The sequence below is a fragment of the Panthera uncia genome, chromosome F2 (assembly GCF_023721935.1).
Source record: "Panthera uncia isolate 11264 chromosome F2, Puncia_PCG_1.0, whole genome shotgun sequence".
Classification (NCBI taxonomy): domain Eukaryota; kingdom Metazoa; phylum Chordata; class Mammalia; order Carnivora; family Felidae; genus Panthera; species Panthera uncia.
Window position 1 is genome coordinate 64,696,317 of NC_064812.1, and position 25,030 is coordinate 64,721,346.

The 25,030-nt window shown below is 38.9% G+C and overlaps 1 protein-coding gene and 1 long non-coding RNA gene across 6 annotated transcripts in view; one reads left to right on the forward strand and one right to left on the reverse strand.

Annotated features, from left to right (window-relative positions):
• Positions 1-14,449, reverse strand: part of LOC125924854 (uncharacterized) — a 101,463-nt gene extending 87,014 nt beyond the window's left edge. Inside the window, exons 1-4 of one of the 3 annotated variants that reach the window (XR_007458603.1) lie at positions 14,254-14,448; positions 12,794-12,942; positions 12,482-12,574; positions 308-653 (exon numbers count right to left, since the gene is read on the reverse strand). This is a non-coding gene — a long non-coding RNA (uncharacterized LOC125924854). Of the gene's footprint in view, positions 1-307; positions 654-12,481; positions 12,575-12,793; positions 12,943-14,253 lie in introns of those variants that run through there. The other 2 variants (XR_007458601.1, XR_007458602.1) reach the window with 2 other exon arrangements.
• Positions 1-25,030, forward strand: part of CPA6 (carboxypeptidase A6) — a 349,273-nt gene that overhangs the window by 302,857 nt on the left and 21,386 nt on the right. Inside the window, exons 9-11 of one of the 3 annotated variants that reach the window (XM_049633668.1) lie at positions 13,088-13,290; positions 17,302-17,386; positions 20,315-21,021. In XM_049633668.1, the coding sequence (XP_049489625.1) occupies positions 13,088-13,290; positions 17,302-17,386; positions 20,315-20,502 (476 nt within the window). In that variant the 3' untranslated portion in view covers positions 20,503-21,021. Of the gene's footprint in view, positions 1-13,087; positions 13,291-17,301; positions 17,387-20,314; positions 21,022-25,030 lie in introns of those variants that run through there. The other 2 variants (XM_049633670.1, XM_049633669.1) reach the window with 2 other exon arrangements.

Sequence of the window (25,030 nt, forward strand, 5' to 3'; positions counted from 1 at the left end):
CCATTTCCTTGCCTTGCAGCTCTTAGTAGGCACCTGTTCTCCTTACCTTGTGACCTCTTCCTCCACCTTCAAAGCCAGTGGCATAGCATTTTCCCTCTCTGACTCAGCTTCTCTTTGCTTCTGTCACATAGCCTTCTCTTCTATTGTCAAATTTCCTTTTATAGAATGTTTATGATTACATCTAGGACCTACCTGGATAATCCAGGATAATCTCCCCATTTCAAGATCTTGATACATCTGCAAAGACCCTTTTCCATATAAAGTAGCATTCACAGATTCATGGAGTAGGACCTGGCAATCTTTGGGAGCCATTATTCAGCCTACCACAGGGGTTCAGAGGGAAGGCCCCTAATCCAGCCCCTTTATCCTGAAGTCTGTGGTGAACCAGTGAAAAGTTTCAAGCATGGGAATTGCATGGTAAGATATATGTATTTTAGTAAAAATTAATTTAGGACTTCTGAGGATATAGGTGAAAGAAGAGACTGGAGTCCGTGAAAACCTTGTAATAATTCAGGACAGTTTCAATATGACCGTAGTAGTTGGGGTAGATGTACTGAAGAGGAATTAAGACAATGGCACTAACAGTTGTTTGCAGGCTATTGGATAGAGTAAATGATTTCTGGTTTTGGCAATCAGGTACCATACACCAAGATCTGTAATACAAAAGGAAAAGCAGATTTGGAAGGTAGTTGGAGGACCTTAGGCAGGGAGGGAACTTTTTACCTCAGAAGTTTGGTCTGGGAATTAAACAATTTACTTGCAAACTAAGTTTGAAATTGCAATCCATTCCTGGAGACTGCCTCTAAGAACAAAACCAGAAATCAAGTAACACAACTTTGATTACTAAATTTTATTCTCACTTCCTTAGCACAGAATCTAGAGACATTAGGAAAAGTAATTATGGAATTACATTTAGAATTTGTTTTCATCTTCATTGGAACCATAAACTATCAATGCTCTAAAGAGTCTCAGCAATCTTTCTAATTCCACGGTTCCCAGCCTTTTTTTCCTACTACCACACACCCAATTGATGGGGACTGCACACCACCTGTGGTTAAGTCCAAGCACACCCACTCTAATTTACCTTTTCTGTCCCCCATTACAAGAGTATATTCGAATAAATTAAGAGTTATTTATCACCATCAAACCAGTTTTTTAGTTCACTAATTTTATAGCCTGTAACTAGCTACTGCGAGACAACTCCCACAACTGATAGCACCACGTGAGAACCAGGCTTAGGGTCCTTATTCCAGGACAAATGCTGTCAGACCAGTGAAATGTCTGTCCCTGAGCTCATTAGTAGAATAGTTCTGACTGGAGCCCAGTCTCGTCATGTTCAGTCCATTGTTGCCTCTAGTATCCCATCCTTCTCCATTTCCTCTCTACAGACTATCTTCCACCTCAGGGGTGCCTGGGTGGCTTATTGGGTTAAGCGTCCAACTTCAGGCTCAGTCATGATCTCCTGGTTCATGGGTCCACATCGGCCTCTGTGCTGACAGCTCAGAGCCTGGAGCCTGCTTCAGATTCTGTGTCTCCCTCTCTCTGCCCCTCCCCGGCTTGCGTGTGCTCCCTCTCTCTCAAAAATATAAACATTAAAAAAAAAATTTTTAAGACTATGTTCTACCTCATTTTATCACCCAGAAGGACTAAGTTTCAAAGAAGCAACAAAGCCTTTATTTTTTTGTCCTTTTTTTTTTTTTAAAGTAAAATTGTATTTTTTCAAGTTCCATCCATCTTGAATCCCATTGAGTCTCTGCCATTACGGTCTCCGCAGGGATCCTAAGCCTCCCTGCTCTCCCTCCCTCCTTTGTGTTCCTGTGCACAGTCTGCACCACATACTTTATGATGGTATCATTTCCTACATTGTCTTGTCCTCGAATTTCCTCATAGGTGCACATCTTGTCTCGCCTCTAGATTTATGAGGTCCTTGTAGAGTTTTGCATCTTAATACTCAAAAACTAAAGAGGTGATGTATGGTATGGAAGCTAAATTGCTGAAGCGTTCAGAACAGAGATGTGTGCTGTTTTATTTGACAAGACTAGAATCTCTTCATTCTGCACTGCAGAGATCTGTTATATATTCTGCAGTTGTTCTGCATGTAAAGATGGGGAAAGAGCATTTTGTCTCAGCTTTAGAAATAATATATTGGCTCCTGCAAACTAAAGGAAAACTAATAACCTATGGACTCTCATGCTTCTAAAACCTAAAGAGGGATGAATATGATGCTTCTTGTTCCTTTACCCTAGAAATCTGTTTTATCATTGTTTCCTGGATATTAAATCATTTTGGTGGTTTTTACTTGTTTCCTTGAAATGCTGTGTCCTGGTGTTTTAGCTTTCTGCTATCTTGATCTTTTTTAGTACATCAGATATCTCTGCTCAGAATCTGTGTAATAGAGGCTAGATCTGGACAGCACCTTTCAAATTGTGTATCCAGCACAGCTACTTGAAACCCCAAAGAGACTTACTATTCAGTAATATTTGTGAGCTGTTTCTTTGCATTTTAGTAAAGCCTGGATAGTGCCCCCAAAAGGCTATAAATAAAATTAGATTGTTTTAGTGGTTTTTTTTCCACCTGAATTAATTTATTTCTATCTTAAAGGCCTTGCTATTCAGGATTCTGGTTAGATTTTTTTTTAAGTTGGTATAAGAGATGAATAAGGCAAAAATTCACACAGAAACATTGGCATAAAGAATTTTGAATGTGATATTCCATTCTGCTGCTGAATCAATACTTAATCTGTAATAAATAACATTGGCAGAAAGCCAATCTATAAAGTAAACCATAAAATGCTATAGAATATTTCAGTGTCTAATGTGCTTCTTGGGCAAACAGCATTAAATTGAGGTGTGGCCCTTCTTAATATTATACAGTTTAGCTCATTTATAATAATTATTAAATAAAATAGTTTATTTTTTATGCATCCACTCTTGGTCAAACATGGTGCGAGGCTCAATTGAGTCGGAAAATGGGTAAGCATAAGTTTTAACACTGGATACTAAATTTTATGACAAATGCGGAAAAAGAAGGGTGTTAGGAGCACCTAACCCATCATAGGGGCATTGGAGAAGATGCCAAGAGGAAGTGGTAACTGAATTCTGAAACACTGAAGGACAAATAAAATCAGACTGTGGAAAAAAAAGATGCTTCAAAAGAAGGGAACAGCATGTACAGTCTTAAAGGCAAGGGAATATGGAACCTCAGGAAAATGACCAATATTTTAGTAGGAGTGAAGGCAGCAGAAATTTTACTTTTTTAAATATAGTTTATTGTCAAATTGGTTTCCATACAACACCCAATGCTCATCCCAACAAGTGCTCTCCTCATTGCCCATCACCCACTTTCCCCTCACCCTAACCCCCCATCAACCCTCAGTTTGTTCTCAGTATTTAAAAGTCTCTTATGGTTTGCCTCCCTCCCTCTCTGTAACTTTTTTCCCCCTTTGCCTCCCCCATGGTTTTCTGTTAAGTTTCTCAAGATCCACATATGAGTGACAACATATGGTATCTGTCTTTCTCTGACTTATTTCACTTAGCATAATACCCTCAGTTCCATCCACGTTGCTGCAAATTGCCAGATTTCATTCTTTCTCATTGCCAAGTAGTATTCCATTGAATATATAAACCACATCTTCTTTATCCATTCGTCAGTTGATGGACATTTGGGCTCTTTCCATAATTAGGCTATTGTTCAAAGCGCTGCTATAAACATTGGGGTACATGTGCCCCTATAAGGCAGAAGTTTTAGAGCAAACTAATAGCGAAATTTTAAGCATTTTGACCAAAATCAAATCATGAGGGAGTTTATCCCATAAGCATTTGGTCAGAGGAAAGGAGCATGACTCCCTGAATTCCAAGGAAGGAGAGAACTAGGTAACCTGCAAACTATTATAAAGCCATGAAAAGCACATGAAATTATATAGTCAGTGATAAACTATCAATCACAAACTTATCCGTACAGCAATAGGACAAAATCACCAATTTTTTAAGACAGGAAAAACATACAAGATAAACTATAATAACTACCACTACCAAATTCAAACATTTTGATCACACTATCTCTGCCTTTAAGTGGTAGTAAGATTTCAGAACTTTATCCAAAAGACCACCATTGAAGACTTTTAAGCAGCAAATCAGATTTATGCTTTTAGAATAAATAAGATCAGACTTATTTATATTACAATGATATTGAGAGGGCTGAATTCAAGGTAGGCCAGACTGAAGGCTAGGAACTGTTCTGATAACATAGGGGAATAATGACAAGAGCCTGAACTTTGTTGGCAGAATTGGCCACAGAGAGATGAGCAGATAGAATCAAAAGAATTTGTTCTCCAGTTGGAGGGAGGGACAAGGGAGAAGAAAACTTCTAGAATTGTTCCACCTAAGTTTTGACATAGGCCACTAGATGAATGAGGGGAAACACAGGTTAAGAAACATAGCAAAAGATCAATTTGGTGGGTAAGAAAAAGAACAATGATTTCATCTAGGGACATCTTGAGCTTTCAGAGCCTCTGAGACAAGTAGATAGAAATGTCCAGAAGGTTATTATATACCTGAGTTTGAAGCTTGAGATTGAGATTCAGGAGTCATGGACTTGCGCTAGATCACATCCGGCTTGCCTACACAAGAATAGTGTTCCAGCTTCTGCCTAGATGGCCAGACACCAGCAGAAGCCAATTCTGACATTTTCCATCTATTTGCTAGTACCATTCACCCTGCCACAGCATTCTCCTGCAAACCTGCTTCACCCAACCCAACTGCCCCAGGAGGCATCCCTCTAAAGCAGCCTCTGCCCTACCACACTCAACAGGCAGTCTTGGTTGGGGCCAGCATCCCCCCAAACCCACTATTGCCCCCATCATACCAGGCAGACAGCCCCAGCCAGGGCCAGCACCCCTTCAAAGTGACTCCTGCCTTGGGGTGGTAGGGAGCCGGCCCTTTCCACCAGCATGCCTGCAGCAGTTATGGCCAGGTCTCTCAGCCCAATATGCAGGGAGCTAACCCCACCCACCAGCAAACCCACACCAGCTACAGTTGGGCCTCTCAGCCAGTTACACCAGGGACAAGCCCTGCCCACCAGTGCACTGGCAGAGGTTGTAGCCCAGTCACAACAGAAGAGCACATACAGCCCACACAGAAGATACCCTGGAGTGCTTTGGTTCTGGTGGGTAGACCCAGTGGGCCTCATAGGATGCCTTCTACATAAAGCCACTACTTTCAAAACCAGGAGACATAGCTAACATACCTAATATGTAGAAAAAACTTAGGAAGTCAGACAAAATGAAGCAGAGGAGTATGTTAAAAAAGAATGACAAAATCTCAGAAAAGAACTAATATACCTGATAAAGAGATCGAAGTAATGGTTATAAAGGTACTCACGACATGAGAGAAGAGTGGATGAACTTCAACAAAGAAAGACAAAATATATAAAAGAACCAATCAGAGCTGAGGATTACAATAACTAAAATGAAAAGTACATAAGACAGAATCAAAGCAGATTAGATGCAAAAGAACGAATCAACCATCTGGAAGACAGGCTAGAAAAAGCACCTAAGCTGTTCAGCAAGTTTTTTTTAAGTTTATTTATTTATTTTGAGATAGAGTGAGCAGGGGAGGGGCAGAGAGAGGGAGGGAGAGAGAATCCCAAGGAGGCTCTGCTCTGTCAGCACAGAGCCTGACACAGGGGTTGATCCCACAACCCTGGGATTATTATCTGAGCTGAAACCAAGAGGTGGACACTTAACTGACAGCCACCCAGGCACTCTGCAAGTTTTTTTTTTTTTTAATAAGGAGGGAGGGGTCTCAGATGGCAGCATAGGGAGACCCTGAACTCAGCTCCTCTGTTGGACACTGAATTCTTGCCTACCTATAGAGTAATTCACCTGAAGAAAAACTGAGGGGTGACTAAACAGCTTCTGCACAACAAAGGAGAGATAGAGACATAGTAATGATAGGAACCCCAGCCTCAGTGCGGTGAACTTCAGCAGAGAGGGATATCGCTGAGGGGCCCACCTGCAGATTCACCCAACTGGAGCACAGCAGAAAAACAGTCTGGAAGGCAACTAGACATAAGGGAAGGAAACTCGTCTCCTAACCCTAGAACATCAGCCAAACAATAGGGGAGCTACTGAAATCCTTTCTGATGTCAGAGGTGCTGCCTAACACCATTGCTGACATTTCCTTTCCACCTTGATAGTACAGATGGGAGCAGGATCGTGGTGCTCTAGGAAGCCTGCCACCACAGCAAGTCCTAGTCTACACCACCTTCAACCATCCCCCCAGAGGCAGCTCCCATATTCACACCCATTCCGGCTCCAACCACCCCACCCAGAGTACTCTGGCCTGTACCCACCCCTGCTGGAGCCATCCCACTGGGACAACCCTGTCCCAGAGCACCCAGGGCCCCACCAGCCCAATGGGGCAACCCAATGTAAAAAGCCTTGGGCAACCCAATGTGAAAAGCCTTGGGACACCCCTGGCCCATGCCCCACCAGCTGCCGCCATCCTGCCTGGGCACCCAAGTGTGGAGCACCCAGGACATCCCAAACCAAGCCTGCTCAAGCTGTCCTGCTGTTACAGGAGGGTGGGAGAGACACTGGTCCTTGTCTCACAGAATCAAAGAATGAATCTCACAGACAACAGACAGTAAGCAAAGTGATAGAGTTTATCAAGAGAAAGTATAAAGCTCTCAAAACTAAGAGGGGTCCCAAGTGGGTTGCCGACAAAGATTTTTGTCCCTGACTTTTTATTAGGAACTTATCAAAGTTTGTGAGACCCCACTCATGGCATCTAGCGCAGGTGGGTTTGGAATACCTTTATCCTTTTTTTTCCCCCCAAACCCTGCCCCTTCTTTAGCTTCCCACTTACAGCCTCAGCCTGCCTCCCCCAGGGTCCCTTTATCTCTCCCTGCCCAATGCTAACCCTTTCCCTAAGTGCCAGGCACACACAGGTGACACGGGAATTTTCCTACACAAAGCTACACCTTCAAGGCTGGGAGAGGTAGCTGTTTTGCCTAATTCATAGACATAAACACAAAAGTCAAAACGAGACAGAGGAACATGCTCCCACTGAAAGAACAAAAACTTCAGAGAATAAGCTAAATGAAATGGAGATAAGAAAATTACTTGATGAAGAGATCAAAGTAATGTTCATAAAGATGCTCACCAGACTTAAGAGTCAATGAACTCAGCACTTCAGTGAAAAGATAGAAAAGAGAAAAAAAATAACCAATCAGGGTTGAAGAATATAATAACTGAAATGAAAAATCTGCTAGAGAAAATTGACAGCAGACAGGAGGATGCAAAAGAACACATCAGCAATCTGGAAGACAGGGTCATGGAAAGCACTCAAGCTGAATAGCAAAAAGTAAGAATTTTAAAAGTGAGGTTGGGTTAAGGGACCTCTAGGACAACATCAAGCATTGTAACATTTGCATTATAGGAATCCCAGAAGGATAAGAGAGACAGAAAGGGACAGAAAACTCATTTAAGAAATAATAGCTGAAAATTTCCTTAACCTGGGGAAGGAAACAGCCGGTTCCAGGAAACACAGAGAACCCCAAACAAGATGAACCCAAGCAGGTTGGTCCCAAGCTCCCTAATAACTAAAATGTCAGAAATTAAAATTAGAATCTTGAGAACCTGGACCACTTTCTTACCCCATACACAAAAATAAACTCAAAGTGGATGAAAGACCTAAATGTAAGACAGGAAGCCATCAAAATCCTCGAGGAGAAAGCAGGCAAAAACCTCTTCGATCTTGCCCGCAGCAACTTCTTACTCAACATGTCTCCAGAGGCAAGGGAAACCAAAGGAAAAATGAACTATTGGGACCTCATCAAAATAAAAATCTTCTGCACGGCGAAAGAAACAAACAAGCAAAACTAAAAGGCAACTGACAGAATGGGAGAAGATATTTGCAAATGACATATCTGATAAAGGTCTAGTATCCAAAATCGATAAAGAACTTATCAAACTCAACACCCAAGAAACAAATAATCCAGTGAAGAAATGGGCAAAAGACATGAATAGACGCTTCTTCAAAGAAGACATCCAGAGGGCCACCTGACACATGAAAAAATGCTCAACATCACTCATCGTCAGGGAAATACAAATCAAAACCATAATGAGATACCACCTCACACCTGTCAGAATGGCTAACATTAACAACTCAGGCAACAACAGATGTTGGTGAGGATGAGGAGAAAGAGGATCTCTTTTGCATTGTTGGTGGCAATGCAAGCTGGTGCAGCCACTCTGGAAAACAGTATGGAGGTTCCTCAAAAAACTAAAAGTAGAACTACCCTAAGACCCAGCAATTGCACTACTAGGCATTTATCCAAGGGATACAAGTATGCGTTTCGAAAGGACACATGCACCCCCATGTTTATAGCAGCACTATCAACAATAGCCAAAGGATGGAAAGAGCCCAAATGTTCATCGATGGATGAATGGATAAAGAAGATGTGGTATATATAGACAATGGAGTATTACTCGGCAATCAAAAAGAATGAAATCTTGCCATTTGCAACTACATGAATGGAACTAGAGGGTGTTATGCTAAGTGAAATTAGAGAAAGACAAAAATCATAGGACTTCACTCATATGAGGACTTTAAGAGACAAAACAGATGAACATAAGGGAAGCGAAACAAAAATAAAAACAGGGAGGGGGACAAAACAGAAGAGACTCATAAATATGGAGAACAAACTGAGGGTTACTGGAGGGGTTGTGGGAGGGGGATAGGCTAAATGGGTAAGGGACACTAAGGAATCTACTCCTGAAATCATTGTTGCACTATATGCTAACTAATTTGGATGTAAATTTTTAAAAATAAAAAATAAAATTAAAAAAAATTAGAATCTTGAGATGGAAATAAAAAAGCAACTACTTATATACAAGGAAAACCCTGTAAAACTATCAGCTGATTTTTCAGCAGAAACTTTGCAGACCAGAAGGGAGTGGCAGGCTATATTCAAAGCGCTGAAAGGAAAAATACCTACAACCAAGAATACTCTATCCAACAAGGTTATCATTCAGAACTGAGGGAGAGACAGTTTCCCAGACAAAAATTAAAAGAGTTCATCAATATTAAATTGACCTTCTAAGAAATGTGAAAGGACTTTAAGCAGCAAAGACCATAACTGATATAAAAAAAATGTTAAAAGAAAAAACTTTACTAGTAAAAGCAAATATATAGTAAAGTTGGTAAATCAGTCACATAAAGCTATTATGAAGGTTAAAAGACAAAAGTAGTAAAATCAATTATACCTTTAAAAAATTAAAGGATTCAAAAAATGAAAGATGTAAAATATGATGTCACATACGTAAAACATAGCGGAGGGGAGGAGTAAAAATGTAGTGCTTTGAAAATGTGTTCAAACTCAAAACCATCAACTTAATACAGACTGCTATATACTTAGGATGTTTTATATATGAACCTCATGGTGACCACAAACCAAAAACCTGCAATAGATACACAAAAAGGAGAAAAAATTCTGAGCATAAGACTAAAGAAAGTGATTAATCACAAGAGTAGAAGAGAAAAAGAGAAAGAAATAGAGAATATAAAAATAACCAGAAAGCAATTAACAAAATGATAATCATATGTCTATCAATAATTACTTTAAGTGTAAATGGTGCAAATGCTCTAAATGATCCGATCAAAGGACATAAGGTAACTGAACGGATAAAAAAACAAAAAAGACCTATCTATATGCCATCATCTATAAGAGATTCACTTCAGACCTCAAGATACATGTAAACTGGAAGTTAAGGGATGGAAAAAGACCATGCAAATGGAAGCAAAAAAAAAATCTCCGTAGCAATACTTAAATCAGGCAAAACAGACCTTGATACAAAGACTGTAACAAGAGACAAAGAAGGGCATTACATAATGATAATCCAATAAGATAATATGACACTTAATATAAATATCTATGCAGCCAACATAGAAGCAAGCTGATTTTATGTAAAGTAACAGACATAAAGGGAAAATTTGACAGTAATAGCATAATAATAGGAGAGTTTAACACCCCAGAAAATAAGGAAATAATTACTTTGAATGACACGTTAGACCAGGTGGACTTAACAGATACATGCAGAACATTCCATCCAAAAAGAGCAGAATGCACATTCTTTTCAAATGCACCTAGAACATTATTCAAGACAATAACCACCATGGAAAAAGAGTATGGAGATTCCCCAAAAAATTAAAAGTAGAAATACCATATGATCCAGCAATTCCACTTCTGGATATTTATCCAAAGAAAATGGAAATGCTAATTCAAAAAGATATATGCACCCGTATGTTTATTGCAGCATTATTTACAATAGCCAAGATATGGAAAAGAGCCAAGTGTTCATCCATACATGAATGGATAAAGAAGATGTGGTATATATACACATTGAACCAGCACTCATCCAGTAAAAAAATGAAATCTTGCCATTTGCAATAACATGGATGAACCTAGATGGTATTAGCTAAATGAAATAATTCAGACAGGGAAAGACAAATAACATGAATTCACTTACATGGGGAATCTAAAAAGCAAAACAAACAGAAGAGACTCATAAATACAGAGAACTGGCCCTTGCTAGAAAGGAGTGGGTGGAGGATGGGCAAACTAGGTGAAGGGGATTAAGAGATACAAACTTCCAGTTATGAAACAAATAAGTTTCATAGGATGGAACATACAGTATAGGGAATAGAGTCAGTAATATTGTAATAACACTGTATGATGACCATGGTAACTACACTTACTGTGGCGAGCTTTTCATAATGTATATAATTGTCCATTCACTATGTTGTATACCTGAAACTAATATGATAGTATATGTATAACTATACTTCAATTTAAACATTTAATTAATTTTAAATATATAAATAAAAATGTAAGAACAATAAGTATATATGTGTTTATAAATATACTTTGGAAATATTACTCTAGTGTTGCTATTAAAAAGTCAAATGTGAATCTAATCCCTTTTTCTTATAGATGACTTGTTTCTTTCTCTCTGGAATTGTTTTCTTTTCTTAAATTTCAACCTAGTGTGTCAAAGTGTTGACACATTTCCTCTTTATCTCTCTTGTTTTGTATACAATAATTCCATTCAACCTTTCCTTGATTGTGGGAAATTTTCAATTAGCAGTTCTTCAAATATTTAGCTTTTATTTCTTTCTCTATTTGGGCCTCTATTAATCAGATGTTGACAGTTATTCTATTTTTCATACTCCTTTAATTTTTCTTTCATTTTTTTGATGCCTTCTGGGAATGTTTCAAGACATATTCCATCTCATTAATTCACTCATCAACCGTATTCTTTCAACCCGTGAATTAAGTTCTCTATTTCTATTCTATCTGATTGGTACTTTTAACTTCTTGTCCCTGATTAATGTATCCAATGCCCTTCTATATGCCCTTGAGAATATTTATTAGGATTATTGTAAATTCTTTTTCTCTGGATCATTAGTTTTGCTCCCTCTGGAATTAGTTGTTCAGTCTGTGATCTCTCCTTTCCAGTGCTTTACATCAGTGTTCTTCAAATGTCCCTTTATTTGTCCTGTACCTTTCAGAGTATCAGCTATAGTGTTCATATTATATTCTGAGTTCCATCCATATCCCACTTGCTTCTAAGGCATGTCCAGAATTAGACTCAAAGGAGGAAAACTACAATTGCTATAAATTCCCCATCTTAACTCACCTGTAACACAAACAAGATTTAATCACCTCAAGATTTATCCTGATTTGACTTGGTTACCTTTTCATATTGAGTAGAATTAGACTATCTCACAGAATCACCAGACATTTCCCATTTGTTTATGGAAAAAGACAGTTTTCTAGGGCATTTGGGAGGGCTAATCATGGCCAGTGGCAAATAACTGTAGAAAAGGTAATTCTTTCTAAATGTAAAAATGTCTTGGGACTTTACTACTTTGTGATTGTTACAGTGAATGTTATTTTCCTTCCTCCCCATCATAGACCTATGGGATATATATTTGTTAATTCAAAAATTATTAAATTCAAGTGTTGAGGATTTTTTTAACTTTTTTTCGGGTTTTTTACATTTATTTTTGAGAGAGAGGCAGAGCGTGAGTGGGGGAGGGGCAGAGATAGGGAAACACAGAATCTGAAGCAGTCTCCAGGCTCTGAGCTGTCAGCACAGAGCCTGATGCAGAGCCCAAACCCACAAACGAGATCATGACTTGAGCCCAAGTCAGGTGCTTAACCGACTGAGCCACACAGGCGCCCCTGTTGAGGATTTCTTAACTAAATTCTTACCCCCAAGATAGCTGGAGAAGCCTCTTGCATTTTACAAACCAGTTTGGATATTGCTTGCCTAAAAATACAATAGAAATTGTTTTGGCATGTTTTGTGGAATTATTTCTGTGTTGCCTTCGTGTTCTTGATTAATCAATGTGTGTATCTTACCAGACACCTGTGCAGATGTCTAGCCTTTTCTTTTGATCTGACATTCACTTACCAACGAATATTTGTTGAACATTTGCCATACTCCTGTTCTAGTTGTAGGTGCCCAGCAAGCTGAAGACCACACAGTTCCTGCTTTCACAGAGCCCTAGAGTTTAATAAAGAATTCAGACTGAATGTAGTTTCTATTAGAGCAGGGTGTTTTGTTTTTTTTTCTGTATTGTTTTTTATTGAATACCAGGCACCTAGAACAGTATAAATATTGGTTGAATGCTAAACAGGTAAATCCTGCAGACTAATTACAAGTATGTCGAGTGTTACAGAGGGAAAGTGCAGGGTGTCGTGGGTATAACAACAGGAGCCTTACCTGCTCTGGAGGATGATAAAGAATTAGGTCTCTCACTGACAAAGGCATCCCTTTAGAGTAGTTTATGCAGGCTCAGTTAAAAAATCAGTACTTATTTCCTATTCAGGCCATTGAAGCTTGAACCACCCTGGATTTTTCAAAACTGATGCCTATAAATGAGAAATTAGATGAGTTGCTTAATAGTACCATATGTTGATAGAAATTAAAGAAAAAAATCAGTTTAACGATGCTCATTTGTGTCTCTTGCTTCTTGTCTCTCCGCTCCCTCACCCCATTTTCTTTTCTGTCTTACAGATGAAGGAGCTTCTATGCACCCTTGCGATGATACCTACTGTGGACCTTTCCCAGAATCTGAGCCGGAAGTGAAAGCTGTAGCCACCTTCCTCCGAAAACACAGGAAGCACATTAGGGCTTACCTCTCCTTTCATGCATATGCTCAGATGTTGCTATATCCCTATTCTTACAAATATGCAACAATCCCCAATTTCAGCTGTGTGGTAAGTATTTGACCATGTATATGTGTGTGTCAGGCTTTCTTCTTTTCTAACACTAACATGGTTCTAAGCAGTAATGATGTATAGCAAACACATATTGTGTTTATGCTAATAAGCATTCTTTACGTATTGACTCATTTTTCATAATTATATGAGGTAGGTAACTATTATTATCCCCATTTTACAGATGAGGAAACTGAAACCTATGGAAATTAAGCAATTAGACTAACAACATACAGCTACTAAGAGCCATAGCCAGGATTCAGCCCCAAATCTAGCTCCAACATTGTCGCTTTTAACTGCTATGCTGTGCTGCTTCTCAAATGCAATCATTTCAAACCGATTTACATTCTTACCACAGGTTATACGGAAAGTGTCAGGATGGATTTGATTAGTATTACAGCTTCAGTCACATGTTCAGGGCTATAATTAATTTTATTGAGCAAATAATTGTTCATAAATTATGGTCTGACTCTCATTAATTAAAAGCAAGTTTTAATTTGTAAGCGCTCTTTGCTTAATGGTACTAAGTCTCTGGGCATCTATTTGACAAGTTAGCACTCAGAATGAACAGCCCTTCAAGCATTAGATTACTTGTCAGTGATTAAGCAGAGTTCCTTTCTCTCCTCATCTCAGAAACCCAACAAGCTATCCACTGTAGGGCAAAATTCTTTGTAAAGTGAGTCTCGTTCAGAGCCAATAGCATCTAAAGGTCTATAAAATTCAAAACTAGGTCAAACTAATATATAGTATGAGGAGTGAGGAAGAAGGAAGAGGTAAAGGGGAGAGGGCTTTGGGGTTGCTGTTCACGTTCTATTCTTTGGCCTGGATACTGGTTATATGAGTGTGTGCAATTTGTGATCATTCATTGAGCTATAAACTTAAAACTGTTATATTATTCTGTATGGATGTTAAACTTGAATTAAAAGCTTTGATAAAAGAGAAGCACCCCCTTTCTTCCTATACCTTGAACTCTAAATCCTTCACCAGTTGGTTGGAGTTGCAGGAATCCCAGATCTAGATGTCCAGGACCTGGAAGGAATGGGGAACATGAGGGAGAAGGCCTGAGGGAAGGCTCGTATTCTGTCCAAAAAAGGAATTTTGTTCTTGGCCTTCCAAGAAAGAATTCTGAGCAAATTCTCTTTCTTGAGGAATTTTGTAAAGGTGGTAGTTCTATTTAAGAATGCTATTCTTCAGCTACTCTGTGTCAACAGACTTGTTGTCGTCGTCGTCGTCGTCGTCGTCGTTGTTGTTAACTTGACAGCTTAACCACCCTGTATCACACAAAGCTTCTCTAGGCAAATATTCACCCCTTTCTGGATTGGGCACAATGTCTATTTATGGTCTCACAACAGATAATATGGAGTATGCCATATATTAAATCTATTACATGAGAATGTTCTCCATATTTTGAATTTAGCTTGCTATCAGAAGTTAAGCCTATTCTAATTTTCTCTTAGGTTGGAGGTTGTGGTATAAAGAGTAGATCAGTGATTCACAACCAAGAATGAATTTGCCTCCCACGGGACATTGAACAAGGTTGAAGACATTTTGATTGTCACAACAAGGCTGGAGGATGCTATTGGCATCTAGAGGATAGAAGCCAAGGATACTGCTAAATGTATAGGACAGCCTCCACAGCACAGAGTTATTTAGTCCAGAGTGTCAATAGTGCCACTGTTGAGAAATCCTGTTACCAGGTTACCTATAAGCTAAGTCATTACAGCCAAGATTAAAATTCTCAGAAACTAGGTAGTCTCTGAATGTTAACCAGAAACCATTAAATTCTAATAAATTGTTCAAAAACATTTCCATCAATATGGTAGAGTCTGTGTTTCTGCTAACATTTTTAGGTCATTCATTAAGCTGCTTTAAATATGGAAATAATTGGGGACACCTGAGTGGCTCAGTTGGTTAAGCATCCGACTTTTGATTTCAGCTCAGGTCATAATCTCAGAGTCATAAATTCAAGACCCGCTGAGCATGGAGCTTGCTTGAGATTCTCTCTCTGCCCTTCCCCCACTCACTCACACATTCTCTTTCAGAAAGAAAAGAAGAGGAAAAAAATGAATAAAAAACATAATCCTTATTTAGCTGAGGTTCAATAAGTGAGACCTGGAGGCGCCTGGGTGACTCCATCAGTTAAGCCTCCAACTTGGGCTCAGGTCATGATCTCGCGGTTCATGAGCTCGAGCCCCACGTTGGTCTCTGTGCTAACAGCTCAGAGCCTGGAGCCTGCTTCAGATTCTTGTGTGTGTCTCTCTCTCTGCCCCTCCCCTGCTCACATTCTGTCTCTCTCTTTCTCTCAAAAATAAATAAAAACATTAAAAAAAATGTTTTTAATAAGTGAGGCCTGGGACAAGTGGAAAGAGGAAACAATAAAGAAAGGAGGAATTGCTTAAACTCTTTCAAATAGGTGTCTAGCTACACAACCCTGGAAAATAATTCTTGGAAAATGTTATGAAGTTTTCATTTTTTGTGGAATGATCCTATCTAAACCTCTCACCAACATGCACCTGCACCTGAGTGGCAGAAGTGCAGGGAGCTCAAAAGGCTAAAGCTATGCCTATGGTTTTTTTGCAAAGAGGCCAAGAGGTTGTGTTTTTTTTTCTTAGTAGATTTCGGGGTGGGAATTTAGTCCTCCGGAATAATGAGGAACAAAACTCTCCCCACCAGCAGAATGCAATAATCTTCTAAATGTAGAAATATCTGCCCTTGCCATGGAATATTGCTAAAACCATTGGAGAAGATGTTAAAATCTTAGAACATTCTCCATAAAGGTTTTTGGTATTAGGGTGTTTACATTCCTTCTCTGTTGGCTCCTGAGAGGAGAAATTCATCATCAGTGAGATCAATAATAAATTGTCTGCCAGGTTCTGGAGCCTGGCCCCTTAATACCCACAACAAGTGGCATTTGCTGCAGAGGCTGCTTTATTCATCCCTGAGGTGAATGAGGACAGCAAGCTGCAGCCAAGGCCAACACACGGCACCACGTTGCCCAGAGTACTTCAACTAATGTATTAAATTATTCATAGGCAAATTGAAATGGGAGAGTTGTATACTGGTTTCAACATACTTCTTTTCCTCTTGCTGGTCATACAATACTTCTCTGACTCCTTATTGAAACTAATGCTGCTATACCATTTGAAAATGTTTTGAAGTGTAGTCCGTATCCTTTCAGTTCATGTTAGAATATTCACATTTTAGTAGTTTTGTTGTGTTGATTATTCTTCCGAGTTTTGGCATTGATTGGAAGAGTTCCACCTCAGAATTTCTACATCTTAGCAGTACCTGAGCTCCGTCAGAGGCGTATGTAACCTTAGAAGTCATGGAGCATTCTGAAATTGTATTCCCATTCCCCTGGGGATAAATGAATAGCATATGAGAAGTCACTCTTCCTGAACTAAAGGGTTTCTTAATTGATGCAAATGTGCTTTAAATACCTTGTACATAGCCACTGAAGTATGTACTTAAGGATCAATAAGATTATCTTGATACTCTTGCAGAGCTATGCTTATTCAACATTCATGCAAGAAATATTGATTAAGCATCTGTTATACATAGGCACATTGCTAAACACTGCATATGTAGCCTTGAGGAAGACTGACGTTCTTCCCTATCAAGTATTTTGTAATTTATAAAAACAAGTGCCTCTGAATAAAAATGAAGAGGACAGAACACTAAATCAGCATCAGAAGATATGGGTACTTAACCGCTCCTTGCCATGTAATCCCAGCCTTGCTGAGCCTTTCTTTTCTTGTCTGTCAAGTGGAAATATTACTGATCACTGGTCTGGTGTGAGCATCAGTCAAAGCAAATAATGTGTTCCAAAACACATTGTAAACTGCAGCACGTGTCGAAGAATAATATTATTATTAAACATAGCTATTACCTAATGTGCCCAACCTTGCTCTCCAAATTGATGACTGATAATGCTCAGACAACATGCCAGTGTTTCCAAAGGTTTCAATGCAGTGATGGAAAGTGATAGAAGTTTTCCATTTTCCCTCACAGGAATCTGCAGCTTATAAAGCTGTGAATGCACTTCGGTCGGTATATGGGGTACAATATAGATATGGACCTGCCTCCAGCACATTGTGTAAGTTTCCTGTGTATTTTGTTTTAAAATCATCTCTTGAACCAAGATCCTGTATGATGACTTCCCTTTAAAAAAACAAAGTGTGTTCCCCTTTAAAGAGAAATCTTTGACAACCAAATTAGCCAAGGAAGATGGAGGGAGTTTATATCTGATTAGTTTTACACTGCATGACAGAAATCATTGTACCAATTTAAATAAATTCTAAGCAGAGAATATTCTAAGCATGTAGTAATGACTACAAAGCTGAATTGAGATCTTATGACAGTAGAAAGTGCCCAAGTGGGCTCCTTAAGCAATTGTAACTACTATAAGGGTGGAAATGGGCCTTGAGAAGGTAATGAAGTAATATCTCAGCTCTAAAAGAGCTTCCCTTTTATTCCTTTCCTCCACCATTCTTGTTAGGAAATTCTGTTTTTTACATAACACCTAAAGCTGAATTTCCCCTTAAAAGGTAATTAAAATATTTCTTACTTTATATGAAATAAAGAACAACTGGGTATATGGAAAGAACTTGAAGAATCAGAAGGCATGGATTCTAGTCCTAATTCTGCTGCTAACTGTGATACAATCTTGGCCAAGATACTAATCCTGGGCCTCAGTTTCCACCACTTTTAAGTGAGGAATTGGACAAGGTCATTTCTCATGGTCTTTTAAACTCTAAAATTCATTAATTATATGACTTGGAAAATTTAGCATGAAATCATATACATCTTAATGTCTACATATGCGCACACGCGCACACACACACACACACACACACACACACACAGGTTGTATGTGTATGTATAGAGAGTGGCACCCAATCTCACTTTCAGTGAAGTACGAAATTTCTCCTTGATTTCTTTAACCTACCCATTATTATATTCCTAACCACTCACTTTCTTGAGCCTTCAGAAGAAAAGCTTGGCTTGTCAATTAACATTGCTTATCATGTAAGTTTATCCTAATAATGAGAATGTCTTATGTATTAGAATTTTTTGCAAAGTCTATGATCATTGGTCTCATGCAGACCTCTTTAGAACTGTTTTTCAGTACGGCCATGCTGAAGGAAGAAAGATAGCATTTTTTTTAAAAGTCATATTCCTAATTATCACCAACATAATATACATTAGTTTTTAATATTAATTTTTAAAAATCTTACACTTCACCTTTTAGGCTTGGTATGAAGTTACAGTCATGGTATTATATTTACCAAGAACAATCTGTTACCACAGAAATGAGGCTGTCACATCACCATGACGTAACTCTTGGCACGTATTGACTCTGACTTTGGCTTCTATGACTACTATTTGCACTTCCAGTGTACTCTAATCCAGAGGGACAATGAAGCCACCGCCTACCTTTTGTCCTTAACCAAAGCAAGAGGAGCCTGAGAAACAGCAAAGTCATTTAATTGTCTTAACTTAATAATCTATCTCTAACTTGTCCTGACAGAAGCAGCATAAAAAGTGGTATTATTTGAGCAGATGAACATGCTCTGAAAAGTTTTTTAATAGTAATAGTGTTAGGTCAGTCTGGATCATATTGATTTCAAGAAAAAAGTATATAAAGATTCTTCTATTAAAAATTTATTAAACAATTATTAAGAGCCTGTTATGCTAAAAAATGACATACTAGGCACTTTGGGGTGTCAAGATGCAAAATAATAGGGGCTTATGTCCCTTAGCACATTATTTCATTTAATTTCCACGACACCACCATGCAGCAGGTATTATAATCTCGTTTTCTAAAGAGGAGATTATGGTTCAGACAAGTCACAGTAGGTGGTGGGACACATACAGCCTGAGCCCTTAGTCTGCCTCTAATGCCTGCACTTTCACCTCTGTGCCGACAAGCTCACAAGCATGTGAGGTCACAAGAGCCAGAGAGAGGAGAGAGTTGCCAGTGGATTATCAGCTATGCTAAATGTTGTTGAGAGGTTGAAAGTGGCATCTGAGAGGGGGGATAAAAAAAACACCACCACCACCAACAACAACAACAACAACAACAAGAAAGGAGATTAGGCCTGCTGTCATTGGTGACCTTCAAGAACTAAGGTTTCATAGACAAGTAGAGGCAAGAACCAGATTGAAAGTGGCTGAGGATACAGAGGTAACATATATAGAGTCTCTTTGCATTCTAAAGCAAAAGGACCAAGACAAGGAGGATGGTATATAGCATAAGAAGGAAGTGTGCTATAGGAAATCAGTGCTTGAATATTGTGGTCAATGCAGATGCAAGAGAGGGTGGTTTAATTAATGAAACGAGGTCCCAGAGAAGACCAGAGACCAGAGAAGACCATGATGAATAGAATCAAAAAATGACACCTGTAAAAAACAAGCATCCTCTCCTCCTCTGAGCTGGAAGGAAGAAAGCCAGAGGGCTGTGGTGTCAGTAGAGGAGGTGGTGGGCTGATTACCTTGTGTGGACCTGGGGACAATGGTAAAGTGAAGGGCAGGACCATAAGAGCGTGAGAAAACTTCATTAAGTGAAGGTCTAGAAAAAGGAGCCTGGAGCAGCTGGCTCCAGGGAGCCAGGAACAGGCTGTCAGTGACTAGAGTGATTTTACAGCAAAGACTTTCTCCAGCTTCCTCTCAAGGAGTGAAAGCAAAGAAACTGAGCCAGGGATTAGTTTGTAGAGGGGGAGAGGTGGGGGCTGAAGTGTGGGTGAAGATAAATGTTATTGGAATTGAGGCTGAGAAATCTTGAGATCATCACACTAGAAAAGCATTACTACTTACACTAGATCCTCAAAGATGATGGCAGGTAGGATTTTTAGTTCCATGAGCCCACTGCCAAGGAACCACTGTTAAATCATTCTTGTTGAAACAGTATTTAATTGTGAGGATTTAGGATAGCTTAGTAAGCAAGTACTACACATAAACATTGAAAGTTATGCAGACTCTTTAGTGAGGCTCTTCTTTTTTTTTTTTTTTTTTTTTTTTTTAGATGTGAGCTCTGGTAGCTCAATGGATTGGGCCTACAAAAGTGGAATACCCTACACATTTACTTTTGAACTTCGTGACACTGGACATTTTGGATTTTTACTCCCAGAGATGCTCATCAAACCGACCTGTACAGAGACCATGCTGGCTGTGAAGAACATCACAATACACCTACTAAAGGAATGTCCCTGAGACAGCCCAAGGGTCAGGGCAACCACCAGAGAGAGAGCTAATTCTGTGCAAGAGCCACCTGGCAGTGGGGGAAATTTTTTTTAAAGAGAAGAGCAATTTCTTAGAATGAACATATCTGTGCACTTTAAAAGGACCTACTCATGCAATTCACATTTCTGTGGCAATAAAAAATTGGTAAAAGAAAAAAAATTGAACATACCCTAGTTTGCTGTAAGAGAAGCATCCATGTTATATACGTTTAGAGTTCTATTTGATTAAGGGGGAGAGGGGATATTTTCAAACTCTATTGTCTCAAGAAATGTACACATTAAGGATTTCACTGCAATAAATCTCCTTTTCTCAGTTAAGATCTAGGCTACTAATGTTGTGTAATCTCTTGGTTTTCATTTGAAATGGAAACTTTTCAAATGAACTATATTTCTTAATAAATATACAACTTAACGAGACCTCAGGTGCTTCACATCTTCATCACTGGCATTAGTGCCTCATATACCTGTACAAATACAGCAAGATAAAGCTTTCATGTTCAGACTCTGAGAATACCATTTACAAAAAAAAAAAAAAGAAGAAGTAAACATTAATTGAGGTGCCAGACACAGTGTTAAGAACTTTATACTGATAATCTCATTTATTACTCAAATATATGAGGTAGATACTACTATCATCGTCATTTTTCAGATGAGTAAATTGAGACTTAGAAAAGTGATATATGGGGCACCTGGATGGCTCAGTCAGTTTAGAATCTGACTTTGGCTCAGGTCATGATCTCAAGGTTTGTGGGTTTGAGCTCCAGGTGGGGCTCTGTACTGACAGCTCGTATCCTGGGAGCCTTCTTCAGATTCTGTGACTCCCTCTCTCTCCCTGCCCCTCTCTCTCTTGCACTCTGTCTCTTTCTCTCAAAAATAAATAAACATAGGGGCGCCTGGGTGGCTTGGTCGGTTAAGCGTCCGACTTCGTCTCAGGTCATGATCTCACGGTCCGTGAGTTCCAGCCCCGCGTCGGGCTCTGTGCTGACAGCTCAGAGCCCGGAGCCTGTTTCAGATTCTGTGTCTCCCTCTCTCTCTGCCCCTCCCCTGTTCATGTTCTGTGTCTCTCTGTCTCAAAAATAAATAAACGTTAAAAAATTTTTTTTAAAAAAAGAAAAAAATAAACATTAACAAAAAAAATTTTTTTAAGTGATATTTCCATTTTCTTTTTTTTTTTTAATTTTTTTTAACGTTTATTTATTTTTGAGACAGAGAGAGACAGAGCATGAACGGGGGAGAGTCAGAGAGAGGGAGACACAGAATCTGAAACAGGCTCCGGGCTCTGAGCTGTCAGCACAGGGGCCCGATGCGGGGCTCGAACTCACCGACCGCGAGATCGTGACCTGAGCCGAAGTCGGCACTCAACCGACTGAGCCACCCAGGCACCCCGATATTTCCATTTTCAAGAATGTGACAGGACAGGTGTCTGGACTGCTGGAAATAACTAAAACTTCTGGACAAAATATAATTTTTTAAAATGTTTATTTATTTTTAGAGATAGAGTGCAAGCAGGGGAGGAGCAGAGAGAGAGAGAGAGGGAGAGACATAATCCCATGCAGGCTCCACAGTGTCAGCACAGAACCCAACACAGGGCTCAATCTCATGACCATGAGATCATGACCTGATCTAAAATCAAGAATCAGTCACTTAACCGACTGAGCCACCCAGGTGCCCCAAAATAAAATTTTTTAATCATCTTTAAGACATCAAACAAGAAAGTAAGAAAATCTCCAGTTAGGCATTGAGTGAAGGCAGGAACCTAGAAAGGTAAGTGGTACACTGTTATCCTGAGAGCATCTGTCAAAATAGGTGAGTGCAGACTTTGATTTTCACAGCATTTTGGAGGATGGGAACAGAGAACAAAGCCCAAGGCTACTCCAAAGTGGGAAGTCTAATAACAGATTCTCCTCCTACCAGAATTCTAAGATTCCAAAGGGCTATACCTTCAGTTTAAGGGTAAATTATAAATAAACCCCCATACTGTCTTCAAGGGACAATTGACTATTTCAAAATTTGGCAAGAGTAGAGAGGGGAGAAACTACAGCTGAATCATAGGTCAGTTCTCACCAATTTGTGGGCCAAATTCAGATTACTTAAATGGTCTGATACACCTCTAGCCAAGAATTTCATTCAGACTAATCCCAGATTGGTTATCCCCTCCAAGAATTTGGTAGAAGGAAACGCAAATCCTCTCAGGATGAAAAGATGAGCCTGAAAACTTCCAGAAAGAGTGGGGGGTTGGGGGGAAGATCACAAAGGAAAGAGGACTAGAGTAACATGAGACTTTTCAACAGCACCACTGAAGTTTGAAGACAATGGAGAAATGCCTTAGTTTTCAGGGGCCATTCTGTCCTAAAAATCTACACCCAGCAAAATGATAAGGAAAAGTGAGGGTAAAATACAAACATTTTCAAAGAATTGAGGTCCTAAATTATTAACCTTTCTCGGGAAAATCCTGAGGGATCTACTCTACCAAACTGAGGGATTAAACCAAGAAAAAGATATAGGATCTCAGAAATCAGGAATTCAGGAGAAAGGCATGGGGAAAAAATCTCAAGATAACAGTGAAGACAAAAGTCTAATAGCTGCAAAACAGGCTTAAAGAACCACCAAAGTGGAATAGAAGGAGAACTAAAGTCTCAGATGAAATTCTCCAAGATAAACATGAAACAGAACACATGTTCAGAGGCAATTTTTACTTCTATCAGAAAATCTGGGGATGGATTAGTAATAAAAGCACAGAAACCAAGAAAATAATAACAAAATGCAGCTGTTAATTGTGGTGCAAACAATGGCTACAGAAGAGAAGAAATAATAATATACTATATGACTTAGCTATAAACAATATTCATATATTTAAAATAATTTTAGCCATAAATATCAATTTAACCAAAAACAGTGATATAAATATATTTGAAGGGGAGGAAGAAGTACTGTATGTGAAAGGAGGGGTATAGGAGAGTTAAATCTTCATCTGCTGTAGCAGGAAGTCAATAGACAATATCTAAAACTGAAAGAAAAAAATCAAGAAATAACAGGTTGCGCATGTTACCTAGACATAAGAAAGTAAATTCTAGAAGAAACAATGTAAAAGATTAAGAATTATTGGGCTAAGGAGAGGGAGTTGGGAGTAAGGAAGGATGAAGTAGAGGACTACTGTTTTTAATATAAACCTTGTTATTATTTGACTGGCTTTGTTTTTTTTTTAATTATGAAAAATATACAAAGTATATTCCTTTTAAAGGAAGAGTGTTTTTTTGTTTGTTTTGGAAGTTTTCTAACACTTTTTTTTATTCTTTAGTTAACATACAGTACAATGTTGGTTTCAGGAGTAGAATTCAACGATTCATCACTTACATATAACACCCAGGGCTCATCCCAACAAATGCCCTTAATACCCATCACCCATTTAGCCCATCCCTCCCCCAATTTCCTCCATCAACTCTTAGTTTGTTCTCTATTGTTAAGAGTCTCCTACGGTTTGTTTTCCACCCTCCTCTTTTTCCCCCCTTTCCTGTATGTTCATCTGTTTCTTAAATTCCACATAGGAGAAAAGTCATATGATATTTATCTTTCTATGACTTATTTCGCTTAGCATAATACATTCTAGTTCCATCCACATTGTTACAAATGGCAAGATTTCATTCTTTTTTATCCCTGAGTAATAAATATGTATATCCATTCGTCAGATGATGGACATTTGGATTCTTTCCATAATTTGGCTATTGTTGATAGCACTGCTATAAACATTGGGTGCATGTGCCCCTTCGAATCAGCATTTTTGTATCCTTTAGATAAATACCTAGTAGTGCAATTGCTGGGTTAAGGGTAACTCTATTTTTAATTTTTTGAGGAACCTCCATACTCTTTTCTGCAGTAGCTGCATCTATATGCCTTCCCACCAGCAGTGCTAAAAGGGTTCCCCTTTCTCCACATCCTCGCCAACACCTGTTGTTTCTTGTGTTGTTAATTTAGCCATTCTGACAGGTGTGACATAGTACATCATCATGGTTTTGATTTGTATTTCCCTGATGATGAGTGATGTTGAGCATCTTTCATGTGTCTATTAGCCATCTGGATGTCTTCTTTGGAAAAGTGTCTATTAATGTCTTTCCTGCTTTGTTGAAGATTAACTGACCATAAAGTTATAGGTCCATTTCTGGGTTTTCTATTCTGTTCCATTGATTTGTGTGTTTGTTTTTATGCCAGGACCATACTGTCTTATGACTACAGCTTTGTAATATAGCTTGATATCAGGAACTGTGATGCCTCCAGTTCTGTTTTTCTTTTCCAGAATTGCTTTGGCTATTAGGGGTCCTTTTGTGGTTTCATAAAAGTTTTAGGTTATTTGTTCTAGCTCTGTGAAAAGTGATATTTTGATAGGGATTGCATTAAATATGCAGGTTGCTTTAAGTAATATGGACATTTTAACAATGTTTGTTTTTCCAATTTATAAACATGGAATGTTTTTCCATTTCTCTGTGTCCTAGGAAAAGTGTTTC